This window comes from Mustelus asterias, chromosome 20 (assembly GCF_964213995.1).
Source record: "Mustelus asterias chromosome 20, sMusAst1.hap1.1, whole genome shotgun sequence".
NCBI lineage: Eukaryota > Metazoa > Chordata > Chondrichthyes > Carcharhiniformes > Triakidae > Mustelus > Mustelus asterias.
This window is the reverse complement of record NC_135820.1, coordinates 70,899,032-70,919,265: the sequence shown is the minus strand read 5'-3', so window position 1 is coordinate 70,919,265 and position 20,234 is coordinate 70,899,032. Positions and strand designations below refer to the sequence as shown.

At 48.1% G+C, this 20,234-nt stretch overlaps 1 protein-coding gene across 1 annotated transcript in view; it reads right to left on the bottom strand.

Moving 5' to 3' along the window:
- plcg1 (phospholipase C, gamma 1) overlaps positions 1-20,234 on the bottom strand; it is a 586,083-nt gene that overhangs the window by 17,608 nt on the left and 548,241 nt on the right. Inside the window, exons 21-26 of the mRNA XM_078236798.1 lie at positions 19,316-19,393; positions 12,603-12,706; positions 10,702-10,798; positions 9,845-9,914; positions 5,134-5,297; positions 3,381-3,477 (exon numbers count right to left, since the gene is read on the bottom strand). Of these exons, the coding sequence (XP_078092924.1) occupies positions 3,381-3,477; positions 5,134-5,297; positions 9,845-9,914; positions 10,702-10,798; positions 12,603-12,706; positions 19,316-19,393 (610 nt within the window). The remainder of the gene's footprint in view (positions 1-3,380; positions 3,478-5,133; positions 5,298-9,844; positions 9,915-10,701; positions 10,799-12,602; positions 12,707-19,315; positions 19,394-20,234) is intronic.

Genomic DNA, 20,234 nt, shown 5'->3' with positions numbered 1-20,234 from the left:
ATGCAGCCACGGGGTAGAACGTGCAAACTCCACGCAGACAGTTAACCCTGGCGCTGTGAGGCAGCAGTCCTGACCACTGTGCTGCCCAATGTTGCCTGCACCACTTACTCACTTGTTGTGCTAAGGGAAGGAGCTATCACTCCCATGATTCAGAAATCCATGCACCTTGTCCATCTATCGTTATCCAAATGTTTTACCCCGGAAGACTGTATGATGCTGGCAATGCTGTTGATTGATCCATGCTGACTGTGTGACCAATGCCACATTGTTGGAATGAACTGACAATCCCTTGAGAAAGAGTTCTGGAAAAACACACACCAGGAGCAGGCTGCTCTTCAGTTCGAGGCCTGCCTGCCCTTCGCGCATCTCCTAGCTTGTGCAATGCCATGACCAGTTCCATCGAATCATAGAATCCCTACAGTACAGGAGGTCATTGATCGAGTCTGCACCGACCACAATCCCACCCAGGCCCGAGTCCCGTAACTCTCATTTACCCTGCTAATCCCCCTAACCCTCGGGTCAATTTAGCATGGCCCATCAACCTAACCTGCACATGTGGGGGTAGGGCCTGGGTGGGATTGTGGTCGGTGCAGACTCGATGGGCCGAATGGCCTCCTTCTGCACTGTAGGGTTTCTATGTTTCTATGTTTCTTTAAAAGTAAAAAGTTTATTTATCAGTCACAAGTAGGCTTACATTAACACTGCAATGAAGGTATTGTGAAATTCCCCTAGTCGCCACACTTTGGCGCCTGTTTGGGTCAATGCACCTAACCAGCACGTCTTTCATAGAATCCTACAGTGCTGAAAGAGGCCATTCGGCCCATCGAGTCTGCACCAACCACAATCCCACTCAGGCCCTATCCACATATCCCTACATATTTACCCACTAACCCCTCTAACCTATGCATCCCGAGACACTAAGGGGCAATTTAGAATGGCCAATCAACCTAGCCCGCACATCTTTGGACGATGGGAAACTTTGGAGGAAATTGGAGCACCCGGAGGAAACACACGCAGACACAGGGAGAACGTGCAAACTCCACACAGACAGTGACCCAAGCTAGGAATCGAACCCGGGTCCCCTGGGTCCCTGGCGCTGTGAGGTAGCAGTGCTAACCACTGTGTCACCGTGCCACCCGTAAATGGGCACTGTCGACACAGTAATTTACAATGATTAAAGTTCACAGTAAAATATCGGCAGAAATTGAGAGAACAGGAAGGCTTGTTTGAATTCCAAAGGCAAGATTTTGATAATATCTATTTTGTTTTTGGTTATAATCCATTCATAGATTTCCCACATGGATCTGAGTGTGCACCCGGGTTTCCTCCGGGTGCTCTGGTTTTCTCCCACATTCTGAAAGACGTGCTGGTTAGGTGAATTGACCTGAACAGCGCTGGACTGTGGCAACTAGGGGAATTTCACAGTAACTTCTTGCAGTGTTCATGTAAGCCTTACTTGTGACTAATAAATAAACTTTACTTTTACTTTTCACAGCGCCAGAGACCCGGGTTCAATTCCGATCTCGGGTGACTGTCTGTGTGGAGTTTGCACGTTCTCCCCATTCAGTCCGAAAGACGGGCAGGTTAGGTGCACTGGCCATGCTAAATTGTCCCTTAACGTCAGGGGGATTGTCAGGGCAAATACGTGGAGTTATGGGGATACGGGCCTGGGTTAGGTTGTTGTTGGTGCAGGCTAAATGGGCTGAATGGCCTCCTTCTGCACTGTTGGGATTCTATGATGCTATGATTTAGGTTTCCTGTGTTAATGTCACAATGTAGTTGTGGATCTTAGCCACCAGATGGCTCTGTGAGCAAGGTTACCTTCATCTATTCCTCAGCTCTGTCCTCATCTGCCAATAAAAAGCTTTTACTCAACGTTAAGCTCTGGGCAGTGATTGCTATTGGTGGGAGGATGTGGGACAGATGACTATCAACCACGACTCTGTTCTTAGTTAGTGACCACAATCCTCACCTTCTGGCCAGGGTTACCGGGGGCGGAGGGAGAGGGGGTGGAGGTTCTACAGGATAGTAAGCAGGAGCAGAGATCCCACTGTGTTCCCTTTCTCCCCACTGGGGGTCTGAAGCCAGTGGTGAACAGTGCAACCACAGCTAAGGATGTGATTCAGGAACATTTTCATGTTTGTGGCTTTATTAACACATGGAGCAGTGATCCATTACGAGCTACACCTTCTTGATTGCCAGGTTATAACCCACAGAAAATGCTGGAAAATCTCAGCAGATCTGACAGCATCTGTGGGGAGAGAATAGCGCCCGTGCAGAAGAGGCCATTCAGCCCATCGAGTCTGCACCAACTCTCCGACAGAGCATCTTACCTAGGTTCACCAACCCAGCCTGATCCCTGTAACCCCACGTATTTACATCGCAAATCCCCCTAACTTACACATTTTGGAACAGTGAGGGACAATTTAGCATGGTCAATCCACCTAACCTGCACGTCCCACTGCCTCGGAAAACCAGCCAGCATAATCAAGGACCCCGGACATTCTCTCTTCCACCTTCCGTCGGGAAAAAGATACAAAAGTCTGAGAGCACGTACCAACTGACTCAAAAACAGCATCTTCCCTGCTTTTGAATGAACCAGAATCCCTCCAGTGCAGAAGGAGGCCATTCGGCCCATCGAGCTGTCACCAACAACAATCCCACCCAGGCCCTACCCCCATAACCCCACGTATTTACCCTGCCACTCCCCCTGACATTGAGGGAAAATTCAGTATGGCCAACGCACCTAACCTGCACATCCTTGGAGTGCGGGAGGAAACCGGAGCACCCGGAGGAAACCCTCGCAGACACGGGGAGAACATGCAGACTTCACACAGGCAGTGACCCGAGCCAGGAATCGAACTCGGGTCCCTGATGCTGTGAGGCAGCAGTGCTAACCTCTGTGCCACTGTGCCACCCATTGTGCCACCATGCCGCCCACTGAGGGCGTGGCTGAGAACAGCTTGGCCGTGTTTCCCAGAGCAGAAATATTTGTAGTCGAGCGATTCTTACACTGAACTAACTAATCCAGAATACCACCCATTCCAGTAATCCTGTTCACCCTTCAATCTGTCCTGATTTTGGAGTGATTGACTTCCGTAAACCTTTGCCAAAATGAAGTGCAGTCCACCAGCTCTCCCCCCCCCCCGCCACCATCCCCCCACTCCCACCCCCCCATCCACTCTGCCCACTGACACGACGGGGTTTCATGCCTGGACAGCCATGTGATTGGCCACGAGGAGAGGGACTCTCCCCGTGAAGGGGGACGGTAACAATGAAATATAAACCAACAGATTGTCAGGATTTAAACAGGGGGACCGGCCAACGCCTCAGTAACCGATAACTAGCAGGATACTACTTGCTTTTCTAAAATCACTTACTTTCTTCATCAAAGGGCACAGGTCTGCAATACACAACCAGGTCAGAGAGTTCCAAAGCGATCTTCTTTCTACGCTCCATCATCTTCCCTTCTTCTTTCTAAGGAGTGAACAAAGTCCAAGTCAATAGCTTTCAAAATAAGATTTCCCAATCTTTTATTGAACACGCCCATTATCCATGAACTCTGCGACCTCATTAAATAGTGGGGCAGTTGTGGGGGGGGTGTTTATTAATATTTCTCTACAGTTTCCCTGCACCTCCAAAGTTTCAGCTCTCTTTGGGGTACATTTTCAGTAACACCTGTTCTTGCAAGGATACAGTTTCAGTGACACTTTGTTGGGGCTCAGTTACAATGATGCCTGTTTTTGTTAGAGTACAGTATCTATAATACCTATTCATAGAATCCCTACAGTGCAGAAGGAGGCCATTTGGCCCATCGAGTCTGCACCGACCACAATCCCACCCAGGCCCTACCCCCTTATCCCTACATATTTACCCGCTAATCCCTCTAACCTACGCATCTCAGGACACTAAGGGGCAATTTTAGCATGGCCAATCAACCTAACCCACACATCTTTGGACTGTGGGAGGAAACCGGAGCACCCGGAGGAAACCCACGCAGACACGAGGAGAATGTGCAAACTCCACACAGACAGTGACCCAGGCCGGGAATCGAACCCAGGTCCCTGGAGCTGTGAAGCAGCAGTGCTAACCACTGTGCTACCGTGCCGCCCCATATTCTTGTTGGAGTACAGTTTCTGTGATGCCTGTTCTTGCTGGGGTACAGTTTCTGTGATGCCTGTTCTTGTTGGGGTACAGTTTCAGTGATGCCTGTTCTTGCTGGGGTACAGTTTCAGTGATGCCTGTTCTTGTTGGGGTACAGTTTCTGTGATGCCTGTTCTTGCTGGGGTACAGTTTCTGTGATGCCTGTTCTTGCTGGGGTACAGTTTCAGTGATGCCTGTTCTTGTTGGGGTACAGTTACAATGATGCCTGTTCTTGTTGGGGTACAGTTTCTGTGATGCCTGTTCTTGTTGGGGTACAGTTTTTGTGATGCCTGTTCTTGTTGGGGTACAGTTACAATGATGCCTGTTCTTGTTGGAGTACAGTTTTCTGTGGTGCCTGTTCTTGCTGGGGTACAGTTACAATGATGTCTGTGTTTGTTGGAGTATAGTTTCTGAGACACTTGTCTTTTTACCCGAACAGGTGCCGGAGAGTGGCGACTAGGGGATTTTCATAGTAGCTTCATTGCAGTATTAATGCAAACATATTCGTGACACTAATAAATAAACTTTAAACTTCTGAGGTACAGTTTCTGTGATGCCTGTTCTTGCTGGGGTACAGTTTCTCTATCAATCCACCTAACCCGCACACCTTTGAACTGTGGGAGGAAACTGGAGCATCTGGAGGAAACCCACGCAGACACGGGGAGAATGTAAAAACTCCACACAAACAGTGACCCAAGGCCAGAATTGAACCGGGGTCCTTGGCGCTGAGAGGCAGCATTGCTAACCCCTGTGCCACCATGCCACCCCGACGCCACTTGAGGTACAGTTTCTGTGATGCCTGTTCTTGTTGGTGTACAGTTTCTGTGATGCCTGTTCTTGCTGGGGTATAGTTTCTGTGATGCCTGTTCTCGTTTGGGCACAGTTCTGGGGGTTATTTCCAAAAATATGAAAGAAGGTTCTAGAATGGGTCACTAAAGGAGGAGATGGAAAGCAGGATATCGGCTGTTTTCTTTAAGCGTGTGAACTTACCCTGGCGTCTGCTGTTTGTGCTGCTTCACGGATCTTGGTCACCCAATCATTCAGATCTTCCATTGTCTCTGCTGCCAGGTCCATTGTCTCACCCGAGCGGTTGAACGAACCCACATTTATTTTAAAAACATACGGACGGCTGCCTTTCCCATCTGGATGGACGGCTGAAACGAGATAAAAGGAGTCAATCAAATATCGGAGCTGCTCATTTGAATGGGGAGGTGATGGTGGTATTATCGCTAGACTATTAATCCAGAAACTCAGCTAATGTTCTGGGGGACTTGGGTTCGAATCCCACCACGGCAACTGGTGGAATTTGAATTCAATAAAAAAAAAAATCTGGAATTGAGAATCTACTGATGACCGTGAAATCATTGTCGGAAAAACCCATCTGGTTCACTAATGTCCTTTTGGGAAGGAAATCTGCCGTCCTTACTTGGTCTGGCCTACATGTGACTCCAGAGCCACAGCAATGTGGTTGACTCTCAACTTCCCACGGCAACTAGGGATGGGCAATAAATGCTGGCCAGTCAGTGACGCCCATGCCCCACGAATGAATAAATAAATGGGGCTGGCTACGCTCCAATGTACCAAGGCCAGAAGAAATCAACTACAGAAACAAATCTCACGACCTGACATCAATTCTCCAATAAAAAAAAACTACCATATCCGTTGACATAGAAGTCGACCATTGAAGGCTTGGAAGAATCCCTCTAAAAACTGAGGTTGACTCATGCCTGAGCTTAAAAGTGAACTGCCAATGTGAGTGTGAGTGATTTGATTTTGATTTGATTTATTATTGTCACATGTATTGGTATACAGTGAAAAGTATTGTTTCTTGCACGCTATACAGAGAAGGAAAAGTTAAAGTTTATTTATTAGTCACAAGTAGGCTTACATTAAGGTGAGGGTGCAGAATGTAGTGTTACAGTCATAGCTGGGGTGTAGAGAAAGATCAATTTAATATGAGGTCAGTCCATTCAAAAGTCTGACGGCAGCAGGGAAGAAGCTGTTCTTGAGTCGGTCGGTACGTGATCTCAGACTTTTGCTTTTTTTCCCGATAGAAGAAGGTGGAAGAGAGAATGTCCGGGGTGCGTGGGGTCCTTAATTATGCTGGTTGCTTTCCTGAAGCAGCGGGAAGTGTAGACAGAGTCAATGGATGGGAGGCTGGTTTGAGTGATGGATTGGGCTTCATTCACGACCCTTTGTAGTTTTTTGCAGTCTTGGTCAGAGCAGGAGCCATACCAAGCTTTGATACAACCAGAAAGAATACTTTCTATGGTGCATCTGTAAAAGTCGGTGAGAGTCATGGTGGACATGACAAATTTCCGTAGCCTCCTGAGTGGTCGCCATCTTAGCCGTTGACCACATGGGGTCTGCTTTGTGTGGGGATGTGCCATACCCCTGTGCATCTTCAAAAAGCAACCTGCATCACCTGCTTGATCCCTTACGTCCAGCTACAAGGTACTGGTAGTTAGAAGCTCCATTCACGGGCGAGAGGTTGAGGGCGGCTCCTGATGTGAATATAGCATTCATGGCCGCAAAAGCGAGTGGATGTTGACGTCATGAATGCACAAAAAGATAATTTTGAGGGCCGGATTCGTGGGGCTGTTTCCAATGCCGAGTGAATTTGTACGCTGCGATTTAAGGCATTCCATTCCCACTAGAGCTTGCTTTGGCATTCAGAACAAGAGTCTCGTGGCAAAATCAACAACGATAACAACTTAGATGCGTATAGCACCTATAATATAGCAAAACATAACATAGGAAATGGGAGCGGGGGCGGAGCGGGGTCCCACCAATCTGCTCTGCCATGCGGTATAATCATGGCTGATCCTCTGCCTCAACTCCACTTTCCTTTCCACTCCCCTGATTTCCTCAGGGACCATGGCTGGAATTTTACTGGCACGACCATAAGATCGTGCCCGTGGCCAACAGGGAATGCCGTTCTGCGAGCCTCGCCCGTCCCGATTCCAGGGCGGGCGTGCAGCTAAAATCAGGGCCCGTAACTCAGTCAATGTCTGCCTTAAGTATACCGAATGATGGAGCATCTGCTGTCAATGCTATATTAATATCCTTAAGATGTGGAGATGCCGGCGTTGGACTGGGGCTGGGCACAGTAAGAAGTCTCACAATACCAGGTTAAGGTCCAACAGGTTTATTTGGAATCATGAGCTTTCGGAGCGCTGCTCCTTCATCAGGTGACTCACCTGATGAAGGAGCAGCGCTCCGAAAGCTCGTGCCACCAAATAAACTTGTTGGACTTTAACCTGATGTTGTGAGACTTCTTACTGTATATTCTTAAGATGCACAGGTGAAGGGCACTGTACAGTTAAGTACTTAAGTACGTATAAATAGGGGACAGCGGTGACACTGGCTGTGTGAGAGGAGAGCTAATATACTGAACAAAGTCCATAAACCCTCTCAGTCAAAAAATGCTGTGTCTTGGTTTTGTCTTTACCGACCGGGGTGGACCCTGTTAACAATCCACACGGCACAGTGGCACAGTGGTTAGCACTGCTGCCTCACAACACCCGGGACCCAGGTTTGATTCCGGCCTTGGGCGTCAGTCTGTGTGGAGTTTGCCCGTTCTACCCATGTCTGTGTGGGTTTCTTCCGGGTGCTCCGGTTTCCTCCCACACTCCAAAGATGTGTACATTAGGTGGATTGGCCATGCTAAATTGCCCCTTAGTGTCCCAGGATGTGTAGGTTAGAGGCATGGGGGTTATGGGGGTAGGGCCTGGGTGGGATTGTTGTCAGTGTAGGCTTGATGGGCTGAATGGCCTCCTTCTGCGCTGTAGGATTCTATGAATCTATGAACTCTTGGTGTCGTGAATTTTAGATTCGCAACCCTTTGCGCGCAGAAATTTCTCCTTTTCTCAGTCTGGATTAATCAACTCCTTGGCATTTCTCCTGGAACTATCCACCTGTAAACCTGGTTGCCTAGCGGTGAGGGATGCATTTAACGGGAAACCCTGTTGACAATGGCGGGTCCAAAAGATCTCACCGTCGGCCAATGGCGGGCTGCCTCCGTCACCGTGAAGCACGTGGCGGGTTGCTTGGAAAATCTCGTCCAAGATCAGTGGTTCCTCGACCTTTACTGAAACAGCACTGGTTCTCCGGCAGTAGAGCGGCACAGTGGTTAGCACTGCTGCCTCACAGCGCCAGGGACCCGGGTTCGATTCCCGCCTTGGGTCACTGCCTGTGTGGAGTTTGCACATTCTCCTCGTGTCTGCGTGGGTTTCCTCCGGGTGCTCCGGTTTCCTCCCACAGTCCGCAAGATGTGTGGGTTAGGTGGATTGGTCTGCTAAATTGCCCCTTAGCATCCCAGGATGTGTAGGTTAGGGGAGTTAGTAGGGTAAATACCTGTGGTTATGGGGATAGCGACTGGGTGTGATGCTTCTAGCAGAGAGTTGGTGCAGACTCGATGGGCCAAATGGCCTCCTTCTGTATTGTAGTGATTCTATTTGAGATCCTGATCAAGAATCTGCGCAAAGTGGTTCAGTCTGGGGGTAACAGAGGCATGGATGATGGTTTCAGCAGTGGATGGACTGAGAGAGAGGTGAAGTCGGGTAATGTTACTGTGACGTTAGTGTACCTTTAAGAAGTGTTTTTTTTAAAATCACGTTCCCTTCAGTTGTAAGCAAACTTTTTCAGTTTGTTTTTCTCATTGTTGCCGGCTGTCTACGAGAGTCTTTTTATTGCTGCTTAAAGAGGGGTTTGTTTATTTTTACTGGAATGTTTATGACTCTGTATTGTTAGGAGAAAAACTGGTTGGCAGGTCAGGTTGGTGTGTTAAACCTGTGAAAAGGGTCTTTTGTCTACGGGATTGGTTTGACTGGAACACATTAGATATATTTGTTCAGGGTTATAATATATCATGTTTGTTTGTTTCTTGTTTGTATTTGAAAAAAGTTCTTGCTGATTTTCTTATTATACATGTTAACTATATTCTTAAATAAACTTTGTTTGATAAAAGCTCCCTAGGGGGTCATTTAAATCATACCGGAAGTGAAACCTATCATGCTTATCCCACACACTCCATTCCCTAGCCACCAGCTCCATCCCTCTCCCTGGCAACTGTCTGAAGGTGTGCAACTTTGGTGTCATATTTTATCCTGCGGTGAGCTTTCAACCACAAGTCCATGCTGCCTCCCTCTAGAATGGTCTCGTTTGGACCAGGGAGCGGCACGGGCTTGGAGGGCCGAAGGGCCTGTTCCTGTGCTGTATTGTTCTTTGTTGTTCTTTACACCTTACAGTTGTGGTTCGGGTCAGAAACTCCAAAGTGTTTAGTGGAGCCCGCCTGGATCATAAGTTTTGCATCTTGAATTTGGCTATCAGGTGAGTGCCATGAGCACTCACCTGATGAAGGAGCAGCGCTCCGAAAGCTCGTGCTACCAAATAAACCTGTTGGACTTTAACCTGGTGTTGTGAGACTACTTCCTATGATCAAAATGAATGGTGGAGCAGGCTTGAAGGGCCGAATGGCCTACTCCTGCTTCTAGTTTCTATGTTTCTATGTAAATGCAGGTCTCTCCTTTTTTTTTCCCCCTTATCTACTGACATGGTCCTCCCTCCCTCTGAGAACTTGAGTTCAGAGGCTTGATTGATTTATCTTAATGGAGGAATTGGAGACATCAGACCCATTATAGCTGTAAAGTGACCTCTCAGATAGATCCCAGTTAGGGTCACTGACATTGGCTTCACTCACCAATCTGACAGGCAGGTACATCCAGAAATCCTCGCAGTAAGTTCCCGAGAGGACTGTTTTCACTAAGGGGCTGCAAGTGGAGGGAAGAAGAGGGAGAGTAAGTGCCAGGTGAGTCCATACAAGCTCAAGATATCAAATATGCATTGATCAACATCAAAATAAAACCTCCCAATTAATCAGAAATATTTTTTGCAGAGCTCATCTACATTAAGTGGTCAGATTGAGTTATATAGGCCAGGGTTTGAATGTAGCTTGAATGGCCTCAAAACTAGACTAATTTTACACAGGGAAGGGGAGAAAACAAGGATCGAAGAAAAGTACAGCACAGGAACAGGCCCTTCGGCCCTCCGTGCCGATCATGATGACCTAACTAAACAAAAAAAACCTTCTGCCCCTTACTCAGTCCGTATCTCTCCATTCCCTCCCTATTCATGGAGCCATCCATGTTGCTAATGTGCCTGCTTCCACCACCTCCTCCGACAGCGCGTTCCAGGCACCCACCACTCTCTTCCCCCCGCACATCTCCCTTAAACTTTCCCCCCCTCACCTTGAACCTGTGCCCCCTTTGTAATTGGCACTCCCACCCTGGGAAAAGCCTCTGACTGTCCACCCTGACCATCCACGCCTCTCATCATTTTGTAGACCCTTATCCGATCTCCCCTCAGCCTCAGGAGACAAATTTCCTCAAAGTAGGAACAGAAAATAATTGGTAAAACAAGAAATAGTTTGTCACAAAGGATGAAAAGACGTCCTTCTACATTTGAAGTTGTTTGGAATGCATTTATCAATGGAAGGACCATGTTACTGATGCTTCAGAGGGACATGGCCTTGTGTCAAGCTAGATCAAAGTGTCTCACCAATCGCTCTGGTTCTGAGGTAGTCGGGCTCATTATCTCCTCCACATAGTTGGCGGGGAACCAAAATTGCCGTTTCCCCCCATAGTCGCCTTTCCACCTGGAAAATAAATTGGAAAGAGGTCAATGTACCGAAGCAACAGCAGATGCATCAATTTGGGCAGGTGGGCATTGGGAAGACGATATAAACTGGAGAACAGTCATTTAATTAGCACTGCTCTTGTTGGTGCCTTCGGATGTCCAAAATGGCTGGTGCATGTAACAGTGCCACACGTCAAAATAAATCATTCCGCGTGAGGAACCTTCGATGCATTTTAAAAGATGTGGCAAATGCAAGCTCTGTCTGCCTTTTCTCTTATTATTCCCCAACTCTCACGGACGTTCACTTTCTCTCTCTTTTCTGGACAGCAATGGCAAAGTAATCGGGGCACCGGACTCTTCCTAACTGAATGGGTGTAAATGGAGAGAGGTGGATACTCAGCGAGACCTTTGTATCCTCATGCACCAGTCGCTGAAAGTAAGTGCGCAGGTACAGCAGGCCATAAAGAAGGCCTTCATAGCGAAAGGATTTGAGTAGAGGAATGGAGATGTTTTACTGCAGATCCACACCTGCAGCATTGTGTGCAGTTTTGGTGTCCTTATCTGGGGAAGGATGTCCTTGCTCCAGAGGGAGTGCAGTGAAGGCTTACCAGGCTGATTCCTGGGATGGCGGGTCTGTCATTTGAGGAGAGACTAAGTCAGTTAGGATTATATTCACTAGAAAAGTGAGAGGGGATCTCACAGAAACGTATAAAATTCTAACAGGGTTAGACAGGGTAGATTCAGAAAGAACGTCCCCAATGGTGGGGGAATCCAGAACTAGGGGGTCATAGTTTGAGGATAAGGGGTAAACCTTCTAGGACTGAGGTGAGGAGAAATTTCTTCACCCAGAGGGTGGTGAATGTGTGGAATTCACTACCACAGGAAGGAATTCACTACCACAGGGTGGCACGGTAGCACAGTGGTTAGCACTGCTGCCTCACAGCTCCAGGGACCCGGGTTCGATTCCCGGCTTGGGTCACTGGCTGTGTGGAGTTTGCACATTCTCCCCGTGTCTGCGTGGGTTTCCTCCGGGTGCTCCGGTTTCCTCCCACAGTCCAAAGATGTGCGGGTTAGGTTGAATGGCCATGCTAAAATTGCCCCTTACTGTCCTGAGATGCGTAGGTTAGAGGGATTCGCGGGTAAATGTGTAGGGATATGGGCGTAGGGCCTGGGTGGGATTGTGGTTGGTGCAGACTCGATGGGCCAAATGGCCTCTTTCTGCACTGTACGGATTCTATGAAAGTAGCTGAGGCCAAAACGTTGTCTGATTTCAAGAAGAAATTAGATATAGCTCTTGGGGCTAAAGGGATCAAGGGATATGGTAGAAGGGGGGAATCAGGATATGGAAATCAATGATCAGCCATGATCAAAATGAATGGCGGAGCAGGCTCGAAGGGCTGAATGGCCTACTCCTGCTTCCAGTGTCTATGTTTCGATGTTTCTAACTCGCCCAACAATGGTCCACACCGGGTCACAGGAGTAACGCTTGGATCAATGACCTTCCCCCTCAAGATAATGACATGAATCAGAATAAATCTATCATAAAGCAAAAAATTCCCATTCAAGCAGCACATTTAAGACGGTTCACACTGGTGTTTCCAAACAATATTTGGTACCCAGCACATAAAGAAACTCGCGGGCGGGGCTGCGCTGCCGGTGGGACCGTGGAATCCCACCAGCGTGGATGGCCGGAGAACTCCGGCCCACATCTTACCCTCCAGTATTCAGGGAAATACAAGTCAGTGGTTCAATGTGACGGAGAACATGTTTCAGGCCTTGCTCCGGTTAAGATGGAGCTTTCCATGTGTGTGCCATGAGCTTACCATCCCACGTCCTGTTTGACCACATTCTGAATGATGGAGTTCTTGCAGAAGGAAAGCTCGTCATCCTGTTGTGCCTTGTAATCATACACTGCTTTGACCGTACACTGGAACACAAAACCAGGTTATAAACACTGACCGCTGCTGGAAAAAAAGGATCTTGTACCGGCTGTACATGCATGTAATATATATTTTTTAAAAGCTGCAGTGTTATCCCCCTCCTCCATGCTGAAAACATTGGATAAAAGCAAATTATTGCGGATGCTGGAATCTGAAACCAAAAGAGAAAACACTGGAAAATCTCAGCAGATCCGGCAGCATCTGTAAGGAGAGAAAAGAGCTGACGTTTCGAGTCCGGACGACCCTTTGTCAAAGAGGCATAGAAAGTGGGAGATATTTATACTGCAGGGGGAGGGAATGAAAGATGAGTCATAGCCATAGAAACCAGGGAAAAAGACTGCTAATAGCTGTCTACAGAGAGAACAAAGGGTGTGAATGGCCAAACGGCAGAGAAGCTGTAAACTGTGACAGATGGAGATGTTGGGGGAGGGGAGGAGGGAATGGAACAGAGATAGAATGTAGAAAAGGGGAAGCGGGGGGAGAAAAGGGAAGGGAAGGGGCGATAAAGTAGGGGGAAAGAGTGGGGGGGGTAGAAAAATGAAGAAAGACAATAAAGAAATAAAAGGTAGAGAACAGCAAAAAATTAAATAAAATAGAATGAAAACAAAGGGGTGGAGGTGGGGCAGAGCAAATCATCTGAAGTTGTTGAATTCGATGTTGGGACCAGAAGGCTGGAAAGTGCCTCGCCGGAAGATGAGATGCTGTTCCTCCAGTTTGCTTCACTGGAACATTGCAGCAGGCCAAGGACAGACATGTGGGCATGGGAGCAGGATCGAGTGTTAAAATGGCAAGCAACCGGAAGGTCAGGGTCCTGATTGCGCACACAGACCAAAGGTGCTCAGCAAAGCGATCACCCAGTCTGCGCTTGGTCTCTCCGATATAGAGGAGACCACATTGGGAGCAGTGAATGCAATCCACCAAATTGAAAGAGGTGCAAGTGAAACGCTGCTTAACCTGGAATGAATGTTTTGGACCTCGGATGGTAAGCATAGAAGAGGTAGAACAGAAAATATTGGCTACGTTGCTCTAATCTTAGCTTTGATGCAATCTTATTACAGACCACGCCTACACCCAGCATTGTCCACGGAGGAAGTAATTTGGGTCAAAGCAAAGGAGCTTTGAGAGTTAATGTGACACGCTTGCTAATCATTGTCTGGAAGCGTAATACTCATTGACTGGAGGAACATTCCAGATTTGCAGGCAGAAATTTTACAGCCCCAAACCTGAGGTGGTGGGGGGGGATGATAAAACAACATCTTATTCAGTGGTTTGCATTAAGAGGTTAGAATGAAACCACACAATTTCATTTCTGATCATTCACGCTTGCTGAAGCTATCAGACACACAGCTCTTGTAAGTCTTCTCGCTATACAGAACATGTGTTGTTGAGCCCATACTCAGAGAGGTTGAACAGGTTGGGCCTTTACCTATTGGGGTTTAGAAGAATGAGATGTGACCTTACTGAAACACATAAGATCCTGAGGTGACTTCACAGGGTGGATACGGGAGGATATTTCCACTGGAGGGGAGACACTAGACCTAGGGGACACAGTTTAAGGATAGGTTTCCACTTGTTGGCCAGAACAGAATTAGGGGACACAGTTCAAGAATAAGAGGGCTACCTTTTAAGATGGAGATGAGGAGAAATATTTTTTTCTCAGAAGGCCATTGGTATAGAATCACAGAATCCCTACAGTACAGAAGAAGGCAATTTGGCCCATCGAGTCTGTACCAACCACAATCCCACCCAGCCCTATTCCCGTAACCCCACATATTTATCCTGCTAATCTCCCTGACACTAGAGTCAATTTTAGCATGGCCAATGCACCTAACCCGCACATCTTTGGATTATGGGAGCAAACTGGAGCACTCAGAAGAAACCCACGCAGACACGAGGAGACCGTGCAAACTCCACACAGACAGTGACCCAAGTCGGGAATTGAACCCGGGTCCCTGGTGCTATGAGGCAGCATTGCCAACCACTGTGCCATTGTGCCGCCCTTATGAGGAACTGTCTTTCCCAGAGAGCAGTGGAGGCTGGATTATTGCACTTATTCAGCACAGGGTTAGAAAGATCTTTGATAGTCAAAGGGTGGTGAGGGTGTTGGTGGAGTCAAAGAAGAAAGTGGAGTTGAGGCCCACATTCTCAGCCATGATGTTATTGATTGACAGAACAGGCTTGAAGGGCTGAATGGCCTACTCCTGCTCCTAAGTCCTATCTTCTTCAAAATCTAAATTACTTGTGGGAGAGATGGTGTAATGTCAGACTGTCTCCAGAATGTGGTGCTGTAACCACTGCTGTAGTGAAATAATTTTTACACAAACGTACAGACTAAAAACAGGCCCGGTCAGCCCACACTCCACACACACCTCCTCCAACCCCTATTCATCCAGCCCGGTCAGCCCACACTCCACACACACCTCCTCCAACCCCTATTCATCCAGCCCGGTCAGAATAACCTTCTATTTCTTACTCCCTCTTCTCTTTATCAAGCTTCCCGTTAAATGCACTTATCCTAAATTTAGGTTCAATGTTCCAGAGACATTGGGCAGGATTTTCCGGCTGCGTTTGCCCCAAGACTGGAAAATCCCGTCTGAGGTCAACAGACCGTTGGGTGATCCGTGTCTCACCCGCTGCGATTCCCGTGGCGGGAGGGACAGGAACATTCCGCCCATAATTTCAAATCCTACCAAGGCAGTTGGTGGAAATTAAATTGAATTGAATGCTAAAAGTTAATAATAGTCATAAAACTACTAGACTGTTTTGAAAAACCCATCCTCTTCACAATACATCCTTTAGGGAAGGAAGTCTGCCTTAATGGCCCCCTTCTCACAGAATCCTTACAGTGCAGGAGGAGGCTATTCGGCCCATCGAGTTTGCACCGCCCACAATCCCACCCAGTCCCTATCCCCATAACCCCTAGCTAGTCCCCTTGATACCAAGGGACAATTTAGCATGGCCGATCCACCCATGCACGTCTTTGGACTGTGGGAGGAAACCGGAGCACATGGAGGAAACCCACGCAGACACGGGGAGAATGTGCAGACTCCACACAGACAGTGACCCAAGGCGGGAATCGAACCCGGGTCCTGGTGCCGTGAGGTGAGGTAAAGTGAATGTGGAAGGGTGAAGGGATGGGTGAGAGAGAGAGGGGGACACGAGGAGACATGGGAGAGATGTGGGGGGAGGGGGAAGGAGAGATGGATGTGAAATATATGGGAAAGACGGGCAGCGGAGACGGTGGAGAGAGATGGGGAGAAAGACATGAGACAGACAGAGCCTAATGCTGGGGAATGAAAATATCAGAGAGATGCAAAGAGAGAATGGAATGAGAGATATGGGCAAGTTTAACAGTGACAAAGAGAAGGGACAAAGAGAGGGGGGGTGGGGGGCAGATGGATGCACGGACTCTAGATATTGTTTATTCTTGTCACCATAGCTTTAGTGGGACCACTGGTATTGTCTCGTTACTTCTCTGGTTTTCTTCAAGCCTCCCTCAGTCCACGTCTCAGCCTTAGCCATCCATCCAATCTTTCTTCTCTTTTTACCCTCAATTTCTCCTGCAATTAGGTTAGGTGGTTTGGCCATGATAAATTGCCCTTTGGTACCCTAAGATGTGTAAAGTTTAAAATGTATTTATTGGTCACAATTAGGCTCACATTAACACTGCAATGAAGTTACTGTGGAAATCTCCTAGTCGCCACACTCCGGCGCCTGTTGGGATACACTGAAGGAGAATCTTTTTAGCACGGCCAATGCACCTAATCAGCACGCCTTTTGGACTGTGGGAGGAAACCGGAGCACCCGGAGGAAACCCCCATGCAGACACGGGGGAGAACTTGCGGACTTCACATAGACAGTGACCCAAGCAGGGAATCGAACCCAGGTCCTTGGCGCTGTGAGGCAGCAGTGCTAACCACTGTGCCACCGTGCGGATGGGGGATTAGCTGTGTAAGTACTTGGGAAGAGGGCCTGGGTAAGATGCTCTGTCAGAGAGTCGATGCAGACTTGATGGGCCGAATGGCCTCCTTCTGCACTGTAGGGATTCTATGATTTTGTGACTTGTTGTCAGGACAAAGCCCTTGAATCTTTGTTTCCAATTGTCTCTCCAACTGTACTTAGCAACCCTGTTAATTCCTGCATTTCTATGCTTGATCCAATCTCCTCATTTGTTTTTCTGTCCATTCAGATATAGAGATGAGAGCCAAAAACAAGGAACAGATAAAGAGGGGGGTGGGAGGGGGGGGGAAGAAAAATATCCTGTACATAAAGAGGTCTCTGCATTCACTTGCATTGAACCAGAGATAGTAAACCCTCATCTCTCATATAATAGGTACATTTCACCATCACCTTCTCAAGGGCAACTAGGGATGGGCAATAACTGCTAGCCAACCAGTGATGCCCGTGTCCCTTGAATGAATTAAAAAGCTGTCAAATTTAGACCGAAATCAAATCAAATCAAATCATTCAGACACAAATTGATCCGAACAGGCGCCGGAATGTGGCGACGAGGGGAATTTCACAGTAACTTCATTGCGGAGTTAATGTCAGCCTTACTTGTGACGAATAAATAAACTTTTAACTTTAAGTGACTGGCCCCTCAGCCCCAAATAAAATTAAGTTGGAAAGGATAGTTTACTCTTGTTAATGTTTTGGGGGGGAGGCAGGGCATGGGGGGAGTTGGGGGGGGGAGGTGGTGATAAAACAACATCTTATTCAGTGGTTTGCATTAAGAGGTTAGAATGGAACCACACAATTTCAGATCATTCACGCTTGCTGAAGCTATCAGACACACACTCTTCTAAGTCTTCTCGCTATACAGAACATGTGTTGTTGAGGCTGGAAGATACCCCAGGCTGAACTAGTGAAGCCACATTCAGATGAATCTGTTGCCGACTCATCTTTTCAATGAATTACAAGCTTCCCGTGCTAACCTTACTGCTGTCGTATATATATCACACAAACTCACAGCAAACTCCCACCAAGCCTGCAGCCAGTTACTGCCGGGGTGGCATGATGGTTAGCACTGCTGCCTCACAGCGCCAGGGACCCGGGTTCGATTCCTGGCTTGGGTCACTGTCTGCGTGGAGTTTGCACATTCTCCCCGTGTCTGCGTGGGTTTCCTCCGGGTGCTCCGGTTTCCTTCCACAGTCCAAAGACGTGCTGGTTAGGGTGCATCGGCCACGCTAAATTCTCCCTCATTTATCCGAACAGACGCTGGAGTGTGGCGACTAGGGGATTTTCACAGTAACTTCATTGCGGTGTTAATGTAAGCCCACTTGTGACTAATAAATAAACTTTAACTTTACACATCAGCTGTTCCAATAGTTCCACTGCCACCTGGTGGTCAGAATGACAGCCCCCTCTCCCTCCTCCTCCCCTATTACCACCACCACCCTCCAGCTATCTCCCCATGACCTTCAGAAGCATCACCTTCACCCCGATTCCACTACCATCAACCTCCTGGGGATCACCAATGACCAGAATCTTAACAACACTGGGTCTATGAACAGGTCAGTGGACGGGGTAGCCTGTAACAAGTAGAACACAGAAGAACATAGAAAAAATACAGCACAAACAGGCCCTTCGGCCCACAAGTTGCGCCGGTCATGTCCCTACCTACCTGGGCTTATACGTAGGCTTACCTATAACCCTCAATCCTATTAAGTCCCATGTACTCATCCAGAAGTCTCTTAAAAGACCCTATCGAGTTTGCCTCCACCACCACTGACGGCAGCCGATTCCACTCACCCACCACCCTCTGAGTGAAAAACTTACCCCTGACATCTCCTCTGTACCTACTCCCCAGCACCTTAAACCTGTGTCCTCTCGTAGCAGCCATTTCAGCCCTGGGAAAAAGCCTCCGAGAGTCCACCCGATCAATACCTAATCCACCCGATCTATACCTATATAGTAGCTCAGGCCTCACCATTCAAAGACTCCCTAAGATTTACAATGCTCAAATCAAGTATGTAATGCGATACTATATAGCAAGGTGGTTGCAGCCACAACATTTAAGAAGTTCAATGTGTACAGAAGGTATTTGATCGATGCTTCTGCCGCTGGCCTCAACACGTACCCTCTCCCCGACCTTAGCTACAGTGTTTCTGATCCACAGGACATTATCTCCCTCACCTCCGACCCTGGCCATCAAGAAACGCAACAACAGCAAAGTCACGGGGAGCAGCATCACGTTCACCTGCTAATCACACAGTGGGTGGCACGGGTGGCACAATGGTTAGCACTGCTGCCTCACAGTGCCAGGGACACGGGTTCGATTCCCGGCTTGCACATTCTCCCCGTGTCTGCGTGGGTTCCTCTGGGTGCTCCGGTTTCCTTCCATAATCCAAAGATGTGCAGATTAGGTGGATTGGCCATGTTAAATTGCCCCTTCGTGTCAGGGGGACTAGCTAGGGTAAATGCATGGGGGTTATGAGGATAGGGCCTGGGTGGGATTTTAGTCGGTGCAGACTCAATGGGCCGAATGGCCTCCTTCTGCACTGTAGGATTCTATGACTCTGGGAATCGAGAGGCAGGATAGTTTTTACAACAGGTGAATGTGGAGTGAGGAGAAGGCTGCATTTATAAATCTCTACCTTAAATGTCGGCATCTGGTTGGCTTCAACGTAGAATCCTGGCTGCCGTCCTTCATAGAGGGCCCCATAGTCTGGTTCCTGAGGGAGGGAAGGAGAAATTGAGCCCGATTGCTCCAGCTTCACTCAAACCAATCAAGAAAAACAGCATTTTCCCATTGACCCGTCCGGCCAAGAGGGAAACAAGACAATAGTTTGTCAAACAAACACAGGGCACCTTTTACAACCTGCCCTCATCCTTAAAAATGAAAATTTCTTCAAAGTTTTCAAAACTAGCTGGATCAGCCTTGAACTTTGCGTCATCAGTGAGATAGATTTTTGTTCCCGCCGCGGGTTTGTTAATGAATCCAGAGGCTGTAGTTAGGATCACAGATCATTGGAGACTCCTCCTGTTCTTCCGAGCATTGCCCTGTTCAGTTCTTTGGCAGTCTAATAAGCTCCACTATCTTGCTTGTTTAGCTTCCCTCTCGCCCTCCCTCTCTGGTTGTTTCACTTTCTCCTTTGATGTAAACACTGTGGCAATGCAGAGAGTGAGCAGTGTCAACAGTGCCAGAAGCCGAACTGACAAACCCAACTCATTTCAGTCCCTTTTGCGGGCGGCACTCCCGCCCCTTGAGTTAGAAGGGGAACTCCAGAACCTTGAACACAAAATGAGGGAGGCCATGGCCTAGTGGTATTATCGCTCGACTATTAATCCAGAAACTCAGCTCATGGACTGGAGACCTGGGTTTGAATCGCATCACGACAGATGGAGGAATTTGAATTCAATTAAAAATGGTGGCACAGTGGGTTAGCACTGCTGCCTCGCAGTGCCAGGGACCCGGGTTCGATTCCCGGCTTGGGTCGCTGCCTGCGTGGAGTTTGCACATTCTCCCCGTGTCTGCGTGGGTTTCCTCCCACAGTCCAAAGGTGTGCGGGTTAG